General features: G+C 41.1%; 2 protein-coding genes across 2 annotated transcripts in view; both read left to right on the forward strand.

Annotated features, from left to right (window-relative positions):
- The first annotated feature begins 42 nt into the window (after nt 1–42).
- Nucleotides 43–2,698, forward strand: tmem97 (transmembrane protein 97). The gene is made up of 3 exons (XM_037774555.1): nt 43–199; nt 285–429; nt 2,241–2,698. Exons 1-3 carry the CDS (start codon nt 86–88, stop codon nt 2,516–2,518), a joined length of 537 nt encoding a protein of 178 aa, XP_037630483.1. The 5' UTR covers nt 43–85; the 3' UTR covers nt 2,519–2,698.
- A 3,637-nt stretch (nt 2,699–6,335) lies between these two features.
- ulk2 (unc-51 like autophagy activating kinase 2) overlaps nt 6,336–18,050 on the forward strand; it is a 37,935-nt gene continuing 26,220 nt past the window's right edge. Inside the window, exons 1-3 of the mRNA XM_037774947.1 lie at nt 6,336–7,391; nt 12,515–12,607; nt 12,809–12,850. Of these exons, the coding sequence (XP_037630875.1) occupies nt 7,296–7,391; nt 12,515–12,607; nt 12,809–12,850 (231 nt within the window). The 5' untranslated portion in view covers nt 6,336–7,295. The remainder of the gene's footprint in view (nt 7,392–12,514; nt 12,608–12,808; nt 12,851–18,050) is intronic.

Here is an 18,050-nt window from a genome sequence, read left to right on the forward strand (position 1 = left end):
CACGCGTCTCTACGTCACACTACTGCTGCGGACTCTGTCCCACTTTCTTATCTGTCGTTTGCATTGAACAAGTCCAACAGGTAACATGTCTATCCGTGTGTTAGATATCATCTTTTTCTTCTATTTCGCCTCTCACATCCCTATCACATTATTTATTGACTTACAAGCCCTGCTGCCCGGACATGTGTATCCTCAGCAGGTGAGTGTCAGCAGCCTACAGGAGACAATAATAGAGACACATTATATAATAATAATAGTTACTAAACTCTTTATCTCTCCACCAGCTGATAGATGTGTTGAAGTGGTATGCTGAGGCGTTCAGGGACCCCATGGTGCTGGATCCTCCGGAGTGGTTCAGATCCTTCATCTTCTGCGAGGCTTTGTTTCAGACGCCTTTCTTCCCTGTTGCAGCTTATGCTTTTCTAAAAGGTCAGTTCATACAAATACACTGTTGCTGTTTCTAAATATAATATTGTGCCTGAATGTGTCTGTTTACATATGCATAGTTGCTTCATTGACACAGAAACGCGCATAAACATGAGTGAATGTTGTAGGGTTGGGGTCTCTAATTGGGGAAGCTAATTAATTAACATATTATCCACATGAAGTAGTATTTCATAGGGAGCGTCTCTATGTTCCCAGGGTCCTATATTCCCCAGTTTAATGTCCTCTTAATATGACACATTAACATTAGTTTTATGTTCTCAATCATCTCAGCAATGTTTTTTCCTAAAGGTCAAATCAGTGTTTCCCTGGGTCAATATGTTGAAATGACTCACAGTGCATAGTTAGAGGATAGTAGTTATAGTTAACTAGTCATAGTTATAGGATAGTAGTTATGGTTAACTAGTCATAGTTATAGGATAGTAGTTATGGTTAACTAGTCATAGTTATAGGATAGTAGTTATGGTTAACTAGTCATAGTTATAGGATAGTAGTTATGGTTAACTAGTCATAGTTATAGGATAGTAGTTATGGTTAACTAGTCATAGTTATAGGTCTGCTGATGTTAAAGGATTACTCCTCAATCAGCCCTCAAATTTGCAGCCAAGACAATTTTCTTGATTTTTGACATTGATATCTCCATAGTTGCTAAACAGATGTTTACTGCGAATAAAGCCCTTACCAATCACTGACAATATTAGTTCATATCAAGATACACACAGGCCCTGGGAACATCGGACACCGGGAACATAGGACACCTGGCACATAGGACACTGGGAACATGGGACGTCGGGAACATAGAACACTGGGAACATGGGACAGCGGGAACATAGGACACTGGGAACATGGGACGCCGGGAACATAGGACACTAGGAACATGGGACGCCGGGAACATAGGACACCGGGAACATGGGACACTGGGAGCATAGGACACCGGGAACATGGGACACTGGGAACATAGAACACTGGGAACATGGGACACCGGGAACATAGGACACTGGGAACATGGGACTCCGGGAACATAGGACACTGGGAACATGGGACGCCAGGAACATAGGACACTGGGAACATAGGACACCGGGAACATAGGATACTGGGAGCATAGGACACCGGGAACATGGGACGCCGGGAACATGGGACACTGGGAACATGGGACGCCGGGAACATAGGACACTGGGAACATGGGACGGCGGGAACATAGGACACTGGGAACATGGGACGCCAGGAACATAGGACACTGGGAACATAGGACACCGGGAACATAGGACACCAGGAACATAGGACACCGGGAACATGGGACGTAGGACTCCGGTGTTACACTGAAATCTGTGACCACAGAGAGCCAGCAACACATAAAGTCACCATTTCTGACAGCTCTCATCAGAAAATGTGACCCCACCTATCTTTTACTTTTCTTTTAGAGTTTTGTGAATATATCTTTAAATTAAAAATATTAAAATACATTTATGTTTTTTTTGAACAATTTAGTTTTCTGTGTTTTCTGTCACATTTTTGCCTCACTTATAAGACAGGTATAGTGGGGGTCACATTTTCTGACGACAGCAACGGTGACGTCATGTGTTGCTGACTGTCTGTGGTCACAGCTTTCAGCGTAACACCCCAAATAGCCTAAATGGAGGTGAATGGAATTTCGTGCCCACAACACTGAGAAAATCGACAGTAATATTGTCCATGTTTCTTTGGGATAATCCAAAGACGTGACTACTTTCTACCATAGAGTGTGTTCTGCAGCCTGGAGCATCTGTTGATCACTCAGTGTGTTTCTTCTCTTTCAGGTGGCTGTAAGTGGATCAGGACTCCTGCCATCATTTATTCCACACATGTGGCCACCACCCTGGTCCCGATCCTAGCTCACATCCTCTTCTATCAGTTCCCTATGAAACCCAACCCTGGTCCCCAGACCCCGCAGGAGCGCTGGCTGCTCGTCTCCATATACGCACCATACCTGCTGGTGCCTGTGCTGCTGCTCCTCACCATGCTGCTCTCCTCCACATACAACTCCACCAACTCCAACGCTGGACACCAGCCAGCCAAATCCAAGAAGAAGAACTGACACGCAGCCAGACTACAGCTATCTAATTCACTCTGATTTTAGGAGATATATTTTTACATTTCTGAATGTACCATTTGTATGTGATGTAACGTACATACAGGTCTATCTGAGAGGCTGTGCAGAGTTCAACTTTGAGCCAGAATGAGCACTTTTATTAAAAGTAAACACTTGTTTACTGAACTTGTGTTGTGTCTTTATCAGTACCAAAAATGAAATGAATACATTTATAAAGGACTCTGTAGGAAATCCTATATAATCCTAATATTTACTTCCTGTCCGCTAATGTCGTTCCGATACACTTCAACAGGAAATAAACTGGAACACATTTAGTACATTTACGTTTGTAGACTATATGGTCTTGTCTCCACATGCAAAGTAATAAGACTCCAACTTTTGAAACTTTTCAACTTCTCAAAGCTGAAATACTGAAATAAAAAGAAGAGGCAGTCAAATAAAAATGCAAATTAATAAAACAAGTGGAAAAGAGCTACAGGACTAAACTTACTCTCCCCTGTTAGTTCATCCCAGAGTCTGTGGCCCTGTTGACAAAGCCTCAGTCACCTTTGTTACTTATAGACTTTGGAACAACCGAAGTAGCAGCACACATAGAGGTAAATATTGTGAAATCAGTTCTTAGGTGATGCATAGATTGCTTTGACCTGTTCTGATTTGTATTGCTAGTTAAAACCATGGCGACAAATTGTAAGCAAAGGAAACTTTATCAGTTTAAAAAAAATCATATTCATCCAAATTGTGTGTTATGAATGTATGAATAGTGATGTGAATATAAAATTATATTTCTCAAGAATTAAAGGGACTGTTTGTAAGAATCAGAAATTGGATGTAACAGCGAAACCTTGGCCGTTAAGTCAACAAAAGTCAGCGTCCTGTTGCTCGCGCTCGCCCGTGTGCACACACTACACGAATGTGAGCGAGAAACCGTCAAAACAGTGAGGTGACACACGTCAGCTAAAACCACAATATCACTCTATATTTCAGCTGCTTGGCAGTAATGTTAGCTGACCAGACGAAGGTCTCTCCATGAATCAATGCTGATCCTAGTGTTGGCTTTTCCTGCTTCAGCCTCCCGACCGCGGCCGGAGGGAACAGGGGAGACACTGGAGTTTTGGTCGGAGACGATAAAGTAACTTGCTGCGGAGCCCCGTCACTTCACAACACACGGGAAACCTCTGTTGGTCTGGAGGAGCTGCAGCATTTATTTCTGCACAAACGTCCACTTGTGCATTCACTAGATATTCTCAGAGCTAAACTAACTCTTCTGCAGTGTGTAGTGTGCGCGCATGCACGTGAGGTGGAGCGAGCTGTGAGTGAAGGCAAGCAGGCAGGCAGCGGAGCAGAGTACAGCAGAGACTCCGGCCCTGGAGACCAAAGATACAGTCTCCCCCGCATCCTCCGACCACGGCCAACACTGTTTTCCAAGATGGGCTTCACTAGATATAACTTTGCGGTTTTGGTGCTTCCGTGTAGTTTGTGTTGGAGTCTGAGTCTGAACAGCGTAGCCACATGCGAGCATGGGACACCAACCCGGATTGATTTATACGTGTAAGAAGCTACAAACGGTCCCTTTAAATAGCATTTGGGGGCTATCAGGGACTGGTGTCAGGCTCCAGCATGGGGCCCCATAGAGAGGAGAAATCGAGTGAGAGACCTGTCTCACTATTTAAAGCACTACCAGAGGGGAAAATACTGGTGCAGCTCTGGATGGTGTGGTGCTACCTCATGCTACTTTTTTACAGCTGAAATAACTGATCAATAATTGGTCAAACTATGTGTCTGCCTCCTTCATCACCCACTGATTAAAGTGTTAAAACATGCTATCTTTACTGATTTATTGATGGATCTTTTGGCTAACGAAGTAAAATAAAAAGTAAAGTAAAATATTTTTAAGTACTTTAAATTTAGATTTCAGCCTTTTTTTTACTAGTAAAACTCTGATGGAGACATACTGAGTCCTCTATAGGAGTGGGTCTCAAACCTCAATACATTCTGAGTTCCAACCACATCAGCACCGTGTATCGATGCCATTGAATGTTTGTCAGATTTCTAATCTTGTTTACAGATTCTTTTGATCATTTACATTTGTATAACTTTAGGCAATATTTGAATTCACTATCTCAGCACTGGAGAGCTCCTTCAGCAAAAGACTGCTCCACCCGAAGTGTGTGAAGGAGCGCCATCGCAGGTCCTTCATTCCTGCAGCTGTCAGACTCCACAACCAGCACTGCTCCCAGTAGACCAACATACACACCAAAAGCTGACAATAACTGCACTAAACTGTAGACTGACTGTGCAATATCAGTTCTACTCAGGTGTACTTTCAGGTGAAATTTCATTCCAATCACTGTGAAATATCAATTTTCCACTTGTGCAGTTGTGTTAATCGTCGGTTTATTGTCAATACTTTATATATTGTTCCTATTTTTAATATTTCCTTCTATTTACATTGTTTATATTTTATGTCTGTCTGCTTTTTTTTTTTTTTTTTTTTTTTACTTTACTGTGTTGTATCTTGCTTTTTGTTTTTACTGATGGCTCTTGTTTCTGCATTATATATCCCCTTTGCTGCTGTACACTGCAAATTCTCCCACTGTGGGACTAATAAAAGAATTTCTTATCTTATTTATTATGACTGATGCATTGAGCAGTTTGATATGCCATATTTAGTTCAATTAAAAATGGGGTCAAACATAGTTATACTCCACAAAGTAAGATATTATATTAGCACCAATATCAATACCAAGCCCATATTTAGTGTCTGAACATGCTGGAATCAGCATGTTATGTGTTTCACCGTTCAGGTTTTTGAACGGTGAATTTTTTTAAAAAAATGCCAGAGTTCAGCCACCAGAGGGTGTCCAATCTAAACAGATGGTATACTCAAAATCTGGCAACGGTATATACATATATAAGATACTGTATGTCTATGCGGTAAGCAATACACTTGTAACTTGTTCAATGCTTCCCTGTTTCCTCCATGCAACATGTATTTTTTATGATATATGTTCTCTTTTTGTCAAGAAAAGTATTTTTTTCCTGGTTGAATAACTGCAGTTTAAGCCTGATGGGGCTTAAACTCTGTCTATTTTTTTCAGACCATTTTTTTTTTTTACATCTATACCTACATGTATTACTTAATCATGTCAATGTTAAAAATATTAATGTAATATATCATCTGGGAATGTTGATAGCAATATCATCCACTTTCTCCCAAGTTGTTTTCGTTGCAATATATATATATATGTAGATAGATAGATAGATAGATAGATAGATAGATAGATAGATAGATAAATAGGGATATTCAAGTTTCCAGCATCACAGTTCCATAGTGCAAAACATGTTAGTAAAAAGGCAGTAAAAAAGTTAGTAGTACAAAATACAAAAAAAATATACCAGATATAAAAATACACGGAGATGAAGAAAACTGTTAAAACTGAATATAGCGCAGGGTAATAGCTGTGATACACAACTATTAAAAAAGTGAATATAGTGCAGAAGAGACTGTTAAAAATGAATATAGTGCAGGGTAACTCCAGTAGTAATAGTAATAATACAGTAGTAAATTAGAGTATTAGGGCCACATTGAGGGGAAAAAATAAATCTGATATTTCGAGAATAAAGTCATAATATTATGAAAATGTTACTGCAATATTCAGGTTAGTTCATAATATACCAAACGGCGTCAGACAGAGCCTCAGTAGACGGACTAACCTCCGCAGCGGAAGGACACGTCTACAGCTGGTCTCCTCTCCGGCGGAAGGATCGCTTATAAAGCAGGAACATGGCACTAGTTTTTTCAGTATTGTTTGAACCACCGTGAAGACAAGAGGACCTTCAGTCTGTCCTTCTGTCTGTCTTCTCCTGCTGTGACAGACATTAAATACTGTACCGTTTATATAACAAGCAGGTTAACGAACAGTAGCTTGACGTGGAAGTACAAGAGGACAACAGAAATGTCTCTGGAGGACTAGGACATCTTGTTTCAGAGGACGGATCATAAGGACTGCAGATAAACAACAACAGCTCTGTGTTGACATCTCTGCTAACACTGACTGTGGGGCTACCATTAGCTGGTTGATGTTATCTAGCTCTGTAGGCTGCTACAGGTTAAATTACTCAGTGCAGTCTCTCCACACAAGGTAACGTTATTGTAGTGTTATTGTGAGCATGTTTGCAGAGCCCTGCTATGGGCAACAGCAGCTATGACGCTAGGTGCAACGTTAGCCACAGGGTTATGTCACTGTCAGGCTAACAGATAGCTCTCTGTAGCTGCAGCTGCTTCTCCACTCTTTTGCATGGTCATGTCCTGCAGGGTGGGCATCATGTAGACTGTCCCCTCTCATCAGGTTCAGGTGACAGGAGGACACATTAGTGTGTTAAGTGAGCCTCCTTGGAGAGTAATGCAAAGCTGGATTGCATCCATCCAACTGGGTCAAAGACTGAGGACAGCTGGCACTGATAACAGTTTAGCTCAGGATTGTTTGTTAGCCATGCTCAACAATCCAGTCTGTTCTGTTTGATATTACAAAAACATCCAATACAGGACATGTGAATGCATCATGTCCTGACTGCATCTCTTATTTATGCAAACATCAGAGCAGCCTGTCATGAAGTAAAAGCCGCAGTGCAAGAAGCAGTATCAAACCAGGACTGAGAGCATTCATTTGCTCCAGGGATTGTTTTTCTGAAGAGGAGAGCATCAACATTTCAGGCTACAACCACCAAGTGTCCAGCATCAACTGGACCATCATCAGATCCCATGGCAATGGAGCCTGTGGGAGATTTTGAGTACAGCAGAAAAGACCTGGTTGGACATGGAGCCTTTGCTGTGGTGTTCAAAGGAAGACATAGGAAGGTAAATAAATAAAACGTGCCTGCTATGTTGTGTCCCCTCCTCTCTCCCTCTTTTCTTGCAGGATAAAAGGGGCCAAGTAGCTCAGCTTCATTTGTAAATCTGGGTCAGTCAGTGGCAGTGCAAAATGCAGTTCTGCAGCAGCAGCAGCAGCATATATGGGCTGTCACCTTTTTCGGTGTGGTAATATTGCACCACTTTTATGATTAAACATCTGGATCCAGTCTGATGTTTCTGTACAGTCTTGCTGTGACAGGTGATTTCAGTGTCATTTCATCAGCCTGATGTTGGTTGTATAGATGCATTTTTGCAGCCTGGTTCATTCATGAAACGGATGAGTCAGGCAGCAGTGAATGACTTGCTGACGTACTGAGGCAGGAGGGAGGATGGGGTGCAGTGTTTTTCCTTTGCCTTTTTTAAGGACACAAGCCTCCGTTATGTAAGAGCTGCACAGGTTTCATTTATACAGAAGCACTGGAACCTATTACATTATCAATGCTCAGAAATTTAATTAACTCATTACATTTGACTTGGGTGTGGTTTATTTATATCACATAAGGACACAGGGATGGTGAGTTTGTTTGTTTGTGTATGTGTGACAGAGATGCAGGAGATGACATCATGTTGTCCCCATTGCTACTGGTGTGAAACAGATGGTCCTGAATTCCTCAATGAAAGCTACATTAGAGGATCCCCACGCTCCCTGCTGTAGCCTGGGCAGAGCAGCAATCGATAACTAGCTCACAGCCTGGACACTGAGCTGAATGTAGGCCTGCAAACAATCACCCAGTCATCACTGGAAGCTGTGCATCTAGCTGCACATCCGTCCACTGCACACATGCCTTCCTGTCTTGTTAAAATGGTCTCGGCATGTGATCAGTGTATTTACTATTTAAGTCCTATCATCTGCATGCCATTTAGCCTATTTATAGGATTATTTCCACCTCAGAGGAACAGAAAGGTCAGAGCCCTGTGTCTATACCTGCAGCGGACGTGATGGATTGCTTCATTGCTTAGGCAGTGTGTTGGATGTTACATATGGACTCCTCTTACACTGTAATATCTAGCAATTATTCAAAGGACCATCTGTGATGAGGCAGGGCAATCAGCTAATTGTAGTAGCAATTGTGTTTTTGACTTCGTCAGGCAATTTCCCAGTACACCGATTTAACAGCAAATGCCAAAAAAGAAACAAATCTCATTAAGTTGTAATTTTATGCCAAAATCCAATTACATTTATGTCCTTTTGGAAACTGCGTTGTCACAGAATATTGCAACAGCTTGACCCTCTGCAACTTGGCAAAATATATCAAACTTTCAGAGAGACAAGTTGCATCATGGCACAGCAGCCAGAACACGGTCTGTCTCATTTTCATGTGTGCATGTGGCTGAAATATATACACATGTATGAATAATCAAGAATTTAAAAGGGTGCAACTAACGATTATCTTCATTGCTGATTAATCTGCTGATTATATTCGTGATTCATTGATTAATCATTGAGCGTTACCCACTAAATTTGAAGCACTTAGTAAATGTATTAGTACTAGTGAAGTTATTAAGACAAAGTATGGTGTCTCTCCAGATAAGAAAGGAAAAGACAACGAACTTTATCAAACTCTTCAAGTCTCTTTCCTAGCATATATCTGATTATTTTCAATAATCCACCCACACCCTAGCTTTGATTATCCTAAAATAAATTAATAGAAGCTCCTAATATTAGAAAAATGAATCCCTTTCTGAATGCTGATCAAGGTTATGTTGGATATAAGGCATAGACTGTATGTAATAAGTGAACGTAGTCACCATGAAGTCAACCATTGGTTTGTGAACTACAGTTTTAAAGCCTTGAGATCGGCATTTTCTCATAGACTTCTATACAGTCAGACTTCTTTTTGCAACCAGAGGAGTCGCCCCCTGATGGCCATTAGATAGAATGCAAGTTCAAGTCACTTCAGCATCGGCTTCACTTTTCAGAACTAGAAGTTGTCGCCCGACACAAGGACAAATAATCAGATCTCTCCCTCCTCAAAGGCTTTAAAGAAATTGTAGGAAGATGAATGAGATGTGAATATATTAACTGACTTATGGAAGAATAGTTTGGGATACACTCTACCTGTTCTGTTAATGCCACACACAGATTATTGCATTACTCAAAAGTTAAACTTGGTAGGCTTTTTCCAGATGTGTCATTTCTGTGTTATAAATGTCCGTCAGCTGAAGCCACCCTTTCACGAACACTCTGCACCAAACTACAAAGTTTCTGAACAAGCATATTTTAACATTTTTGAGGATCATATTGGCTAAAAATCTCTTTAATTTCCAAAAATAAGATATAAAGTGTGTTGATACTCCTTCGGTGTCTTCTGGTCAGTCTCATCACCTTGGGTCATCTTCTGGTTGCAGTGTTGCTGATGCTAATCTCTTTGTTGCTCACACCTCTATAATCGGCTGTGATTCATAAATGAGATCATGCATTATTCTGGGAAGTGAAAGGGTGCTTCTGTCTTTGCAGCATGACTCGAGGACAACTGCTTACTCTGCACTGCTAAGCTCTCCATTCTGTGGTGCACTACCGGGCCATTAGTTTAGTTTGATAGAACGTCTCTCCCCCACCCGCCGAACCTCCTCACCCTTCAGCATTACATGATGGGCCAGCGGGGTCACTTCTTTTTTTTCTATGGGTGTAGTGTCTGCAGCACCGTCACACTTGGCTGGGCAGGCTGACAGTGAGCTGGGTATGGATGCAGCTCAGTTGGCAGTGTGTCACTCTCACACACACACAAAGACTCGTGTGCTAGATTCTATGCCAGGCTTTAGGCGGAGTGCACCCGCGGAACAAGAACATCTCCTTTTAACCTAGATTCATTTGAAAAGCATGTCTTGTCATGTGTGTTTTTCTCAAGGGCATAGAAACAAACCATCTTCCATGGGTCTATTTCTGTGTCCTTAGTTGGGTGTTTGTGCGTGCAGCACATGTCCTCAGAGCCCTTGAGCTCACGTGAGCTCCAAAAGTCTTTTTATACCTGCTCAGGAGCTCCTCTGGAAACATTATCTCATCCCAGTCTCACTTAGCTTTTAGTATAAGTAGGCTACCTGGCTCCCGTTCTAGCTGTCACCCGAGTGCCTCGTCATTCAGAGTGTCATTCAGCGCAATAGACTGACTGGCCTAGCTGTCAGAAACCCAAGTGACCTGGTGTTATTGGGACGGCTAGAATTTCCTCCATCCCTCTTGTCAACTCTCACACAGTGATGCTGACAATGTAATATAGACCAGCAGGCTTTGCCTTAAGCACACACACACCCCCAAAAAACTCATAATTACTCATTTTGTTAGTCTTAGTTAGTTACATAATGTTTGGAGTCATTCATTTGGACAAAATAATACATTTTGTTTGAACAATTTATTAGGGGTGAGAGAGTGAACAATTTTCCTTCTCATAGTTTCCTTAATGAGCCAGAATACAGCCATGCGATGGCATAAGGCACAGTCACACATGAAATTAACATTCGCCTCTCGTTCACTTCCATTCTACGTGAGCAAAGGGGTGAAAACATTTGCTTCCGGTGGTGAGAAGAATTTGCGCAAAGTTCTTTGGTGAACTTTTAGGAGAATATGGTCTCGGCAGGTGATTGTCACTTGCCTGCATTTGCTAGGGCTGGGTATCATTACTCAATACCTTTAAGGCAGGGGTTCCCAACCTATGGGTCTGGGCACCAAAGATCACAGGGGGTATGCCAGGATCTGTCTGCTCTGAGGTTGTCAAAATGATGTAATAATAAAGATAGATGTAATCATTTCCATGTTTTTATCTAATGAAATATTAAGTTTCAATCCATATTTGTTGACGTTTATCCTTTCAAAAACAACATGTGCTTGCTCTCCCTCTTTCCGCACACAACTGTATTAACGGGGTGCTCCAGCAGCCGTCTAACAACATCAAAAATTACATTTATTTAACCAAAATAACAAAAAAAAACTTATTTCGGCTCTAATACTATTATTGTAAATTAATGAAGTTGTTACAAAAAAAGATCATATGTATCTGCTTGTATCACTTTATGTTGACAAAACTGAAGTTATATTCATTAAAGAAAGTTGATTAAATGAAAAAAGACATAATTTAATACAATGAATCATTTGTAATTTTTTTAGAATGATAAAGATGACGGCTTTTCTTAGATACAAGTAGGAGGGGCTTCAAGGAAAATAGATTGATACCTTAAGGCAGTGGTTACAAACCGAAACAACTGTTTCACAAATACAATTGTTTTGAATTAGTGTAACTATTAGGCTGTGTCCTATGAAATACACTGATCACAAGATGATACATCCAGGATCCATGGGGCTTACCACCTCGTCTGAATAATATCCTGAGGGAAACCATGACTCAGCTGTATTCACAAGCCTCAGCTGTATTCACAAGCCTCTATGCTCTCCTTTAATTGACAGCAACTGGTTCATACACTTTCTCCAGTGGCTGTTGAATGTCAATTTCGAAAGTGTTTGGAAATTGCCAGCTTAAAGGGGACGTGTCATGAAAAACTCCCATTTTCAGTGCTTGTGTACATCCATCTGGGTATCTGGAGTTCCTACCAACCAACAAACTGAAATAAGACAACCCAGTCAGTTTTTTGTGGGCTGCCATTCAGATTTAGCTCCCCTTTGTAATGCACATGCAGGCTCATTAGAACATACTGTACTGCACACAGCTTGAGAACTAACTTTGTAAATGTGCACCATATTTTTCTCGGAAGCCAATCAGAGCAGACTGGGCTTTTTCAGGAGGGGGGTCTTAAAGAGACAGGAGCTAAAACAGAGTATATTCAGACAGACAGGATGAGAAAAAGAATGTGTTTTTTGAACATTAAAGCATGTAAACATGTTCTAGTGGAAACCCAAAATACAAGAATGGACCTGAAAATGAGCATGATATGTCCCCTTTAAGAAGAAATAGATGGGGGGCTGAACCTAAGACTGCAATGAGATTGTAATAGAATAATAATACTGTAAGGATTTGGTTCATGAGTTTTTCTTATATATGTGTATGGGACATTGGGATGAAGTTGTTGTTGACGTTGTTTTAATAATTTTCCTCTCCATTCTGCTCTCTTGTGTTCTGCAGAAGACAGATTGGGAGGTGGCCATCAAGAGCATTAATAAGAAGAACCTGTCCAAGTCCCAGATCCTTCTTGGCAAGGAAATCAAAATCCTCAAGGTGGGCATGACACTTAATCGCTTCTCACTTATCTCCTCAATACATTTTAAGAATGAAATGACATTGACTGAGTCTGCAGCCACCAGGAAGGGGCCTCGATTTCCCTGATGGAAATATCAGTGAAATTGATGCCATTAGCTGCTATAGTCTAGTTAATGTTCCTGCTAATGCATCTTGTTTTTCTGTTCTGTTTTTACTCAGGAGCTGCAGCATGAAAACATTGTGGCACTTTACGATGTCCAGGTAAGTTGTTTTTTTTTGCATCAAATTGTTATAAGCTTAATGGGGAATTATGTTTTCAATAGTATTTCAGTATTTATCTCCATTGAGTAGTTCTTTTAGTGGCAGGTATGTCTGCGACCTTGTCTGTTCCAGTACTTATGGAGCCAGTGTTAGAAAAACTTGAATCTAATCAAATGGATCTACATCCACAAATCAAGAGGATCAATGTTGCTATTGGCTTGTCCTTCAGTTTAATGCTGAGTAAGGCTACTCTCTCTCTCTTTCTCCACTCGGCTGTCTGATTCAGGGTCAGTCCAATTGCCCGGGTTGTGCTGTACTGTATAGCCTGTCTGAGCACAGCTTCTACTACAAACCTGACAGTGCAGGCTTTGAGCCAGATTGTGCCATAGTGACAGTTGACCCCCTTTATACATCTGTCCTACCAATATAACCTGACAAGTTGCACCCCATAAAGTCAAGGTCTCTCAAAACTGTCTTTCCATTGCTCTTATGCACATTGGGACTGCAGAGAGCTGGATGTGAAACTGCAATTCCATCCACTTCTATGATTAGCTTTTATGAGACTACATCACCCAAACAAACCCAAATACATCTGGCCAAACTGCAAAGCCTGTGGAAAGTGTGTCTCAGTATGACTCAGTAGGAAAGAGTGCCTTGTGCTGAATGTGAAAGCTCGTACTGTCAGTGCACTGTCACATATACAGTCCACTGGTTGATGCCCATCTGAGGGGCCCATGAACGCATGTTATATGAACACAAACAGCTAAGATCCATTTTGTCCTCCGGCTAGGAGCAGAGTCCCATATCACGTATTCCTGACACAGCTAGTTTCAGATCCCGATGGATTAAAAAAAAAAGTGTTTTGAAAATAAATACTTTGCCGGAGGAGGCAGAATATTAGACTGTGTATTTTTTAAAGCTTACTGTTTCTAGCATAATCACCGGTCCTGTAGTTTATACTGTTGTGGGGCTTTAGTGATGTAATTTGTTGTTGGGTTGCACGTTCCTGACTCATGGTGGGTGTTGGAGGCTCCGACTGCTTTTATGCAGTGGTTTACATTCACACAGCTTAAATATATGTTTGTATTTGTGGTTTTCAAATAGAACTTGACAGGGAGTCTTTGAATAGCGGCAACCAACAGGACATTTTTGGATTTAATTTAACTTTAATAAAAGATTGCTGTGGTTCTGTTGAGAGTTCTGAAAAATTGTAAAGTCTCCCATCTTCAAACTGCTGTTCTGTTTATATTTTCCGGACACAAAAGTCTTTACCAGCAGAGTAGAAATGCAGTGTTTGTTAAAATGTCCAGAATTGGCTATAAAAATCTCTTACATTTGACTGTACTCCCAATAAGGAGATACAAAGGGAGGTATGGGGAGTGAGGCAGAAGCAGTGATGATGATGCACTTCCCATAGTGGTGGTACTTCCTGTGTTTGAATAAGCCTCCCGCAGGGACACTGCTGCTCAGTCCATCCACCCATTTCACTCCTCCACCCATCTCCTCATCCCTCCATCAGTCCCGCTGATGTAATAACCTCTTCCAGAGGCAGACGGCTGAGGAGCCCAGCCATAACTCAGGAGGCAGGATATAGTAGAATAGCTAACTTCCATCAGTGACGAGACTTGATTTTCATATTTAACAAAATTTAATTTGCTCCTTGATTGGGTCCTATTAAAAAAGGGGAAAATGAAAAACCATAACCTTAAAGAACACGTTCATTTATAACTATTTATTAAGCAAGGACACAAGTTGATTTAACTTTAAAAGAAAGCTAATGACTCAAATTAGTGACAGCCTATGCATTTATTATGTCTTTAGAGATAATAACAGAAAGGAGATAGATGGTGCAGGTCATAATGATAATAATAAGAATTATAATAATAAACTTTCTTAACAACATTACAAAGTGCTTCCAAACAAGAAACAAAATACAATAAAACAATAATTATACAATACAAATAAAATACAATATAGAAAGTATATGTCATGCTATTAAAAAGTTACTTCATTGGGTTTCCTAATAATATTATCCCGCCAAAATGAATCGTTTAAAAGAACATTTGGGCATTTTGGGGATTTTTGGATTTTTCTTGCCAAGAGTTGGATGAGAAGGTTGATATCACTCATATCTCTCCATTAAATCTGAAACTACAGCCTGCTGCTGGTTAGCTTAGCTTAGCATGAAGACTGAAAACAGGGCAAACAAGTAGCCTGGCTCTGTTGAAAGCACCAGCACCTCTAAAGCTCACTAATTAACATGTTATATATGTTGTATGTTTATTCCGTACCAAAATACAATTCTTATAATCAGGGTTGTATTATATTTGGGCTAATATTGCATTTATTAGACTAGATGTTGACTATTTGCCTCAGGCATGACGCTTTGAATGCTTTAGGAAGAAAATATTTATTTCCCCAAAATAAAGAGCTTTGTATCAGTAGTGGACTCCGTCACTATGGAAACACTGTGGTCTAGGCACCAGACAGTCACTAAGATGCTGCTGCTGTGTTTGCTTTGTGTCAGTTGAGTGGTTTGAGTAAGTTTCTTCATGCACTTCCTCTCTTTGTTTGCCTGCTTTCTGTCACCTTTGCCTCTGTTGCCTTTAACATTTACTGGTCTGGTCTAGCACCGTTTATAGGCACAGTGTCCCCCTGTGTCTTTTTCTGACTAGCTGGCTTTTCTTTTTTTTCCGTCCCCTGCAGCATTGGCCTGTCTGTTGGTAGTCAGTGTCATGGTGTGCATTTCCTCTCGTGGTGACTATCAATAGAGTCTGCTGTGTTGCAGACCAACTGGCAGCCACCGCTATTTCCACATATTCTTATTGTTTCCATTCCCAATTAATTTTGTAACTTTGTCTCACTTTTTCCAGTTTCTTGTTTCCACATATTGCCATTTATCAATAGTTATTCTTGAATCCCCAGTTGGCGTCGTTTCAGCCTCATCAGCTGTTGTTTTTTTGACATATTTCTTCCTTTTTTAAGATTTTTTTTCGGACATATTTCGGCTTTTTACTGACTTTTTTTAGCCTAATTTTCGGACACATTTTGGCCTTTTGTAGAAGTTAGCATTCAGCTTTAGCCGTGATGTCTAGCTCTGCTTTTCCTGCAATGTGTGAAACCCAAAGTGTTTCCATACTTTACTGTATGTGTAATGTTTACCACTTTGGATTTAACATGTGAGGGTGCAGGTCATATCCACGCGGAACCTCCGCCGTTTCCTACTTCTTCGTTTTGGCTCTCTGCGGCCAACTGCGGTTTGTTTTGGTTGACGGATATGGAAGGGATATGACGTCACGTCAACATTAAAAGCAGTAACTTCCTTCTACCTCCGCATAGACTCAAATTACCAAATATATCGATTCTGACTTAAAAATCTGTTTCAAAATTGCAACAAAAAAAAACCGCGATATATATATAGGTAAATATCCCCTATATATAAACCCCTATAGACTAAGATGGTGACCATGGTAAACATTACAGTATAGCCTCTAAGCATCTGCATTTTATTATTTACTTTAAATTAGCATTTGCCTCAAAGCACCACTGTGCTCACTCAGACTCAGAGCTGCTAGCATAGTATCAGTTGTAGCTAACAGGATGCCAGCAAGCACTTGACAGATGGCAATATGCAGGAGGAGGAGGAGAAGTTCAACCCAAACAAGCACTGCATTTTCACAGTAGGGTTATTACAATAAACATTTGTATGAAACTGATAAATCTTCAAAGCAGTTTTAAAAAAATAAAACAGATATTTAAGTCCCATCAAGTAGATTGACTGCTGTAATGCTTGTCAGTGTTGGTTTTTATCAGCATCTGTTCCAGGGGTCAGCAGTTAGATTTGGTCATAGACCAGTTTTTCAGCTGTAGTTTAACCTTAAACCCAATCCTAAATTATAATCATTTTCCCCACTGAAGCTCCCATCACAGCTGACTGTGTTTCTATTCACACTGCTGCTGCTACTTGTGTGTACCAGCAGCACATATAGACTAGACTGCATTGTGTTGATCTAAACACTGAATAAACACTGATTTAGAACTGCAATGTCCTTTTGTATGTTTGATTTAGTTTCACAATGGAGGTGTTCATTCGCTCAACATCACATTGTGATTTAATACGTTAACGCCCCACCGTACTACCTCAGCACTTCTTGTGTTCTTTGCTGAATGCACAAAAGAAAACAGTCACAGATCTTGCTCTCAGGGCCTCTCAGCCCTGCAGATGTTGTAAACTGTAAGGTAAACTGATTAGGCAAATTAATATTGGTTGTTTCACCACAAGATTTGACCAGTAGGTTAAAGCATTAAAGAGGTTTTAAAAGGTTTAAAACTTTACTTTATGAAACCGTCATGTACACTTGTTTGGCCTCTGCCAGCTTTTATGAATGCAGCTACCTGCCTGCCTCTGCCAGAATAGCGGCGCATTGACAAAAGACTGCAGGGCTGGATGTGGGAGACAGATTGCAGGTCCTTATTCCGGCTGTAGTTTGGAGGAGCTCTGCTCGTTTGCTGCTTTTAATGACAGTCTTAAGCACACAGCTGAGTGGCTCCCTGTCCTCCTTCATGGAGATGTTAACGTTAAGCAAGCTGCAGCAGTGTGAGGTAGACGGGCTAATTATAAGGTGTCCTGTGTCAGGGCTCTATGTCTCTCTCTCTCTATCTCTATTTTTGTGAACTGGCATCAGAAAGTCCACTGAAAGAGCTGTATTTTTCACATACACCGATCAGCCATAACATTATGGCCATCTGCCTAATATTGAGTAGGTCCCCTTTTGCCGCCAAAACAGCCCTGACCCGTTGAGGCATGGACTCCACTAGACCTCTGAATGTATGCTGTGGTATCTGGCACCAAGCCGTCAGTAGCAGATCCTTTAAGTCCTGTAAGTTGCGAGGTGGGGCCTCCATGGATCAGACTTGTTTGTCCAGCACATCCCACAGATGCTCGATTGGATTGAGATCTGGAGAATTTGGAGGCCGAGTCAACACCTCGAACTCGTTGCCATCCACATGATGTAAAAGAAAACGTGATTCATCAGACCGGGCCACCTTCTTCCATCGCTCCGTGGTCCAGTTCTGATGCTCACGTGCCCATTGTATTCGCTTTTGGCGGTGGACACGGGTCAGCATGGGCACTCTGACCGGTCTGCGGCTACTTAGCCCCATACGCAACAAACTGCTCCTCACTGTGTGTTCTGACACC

This window comes from Sebastes umbrosus, chromosome 7, assembly GCF_015220745.1.
Source record: "Sebastes umbrosus isolate fSebUmb1 chromosome 7, fSebUmb1.pri, whole genome shotgun sequence".
NCBI classification, from domain to species: Eukaryota; Metazoa; Chordata; class Actinopteri; order Perciformes; family Sebastidae; genus Sebastes; species Sebastes umbrosus.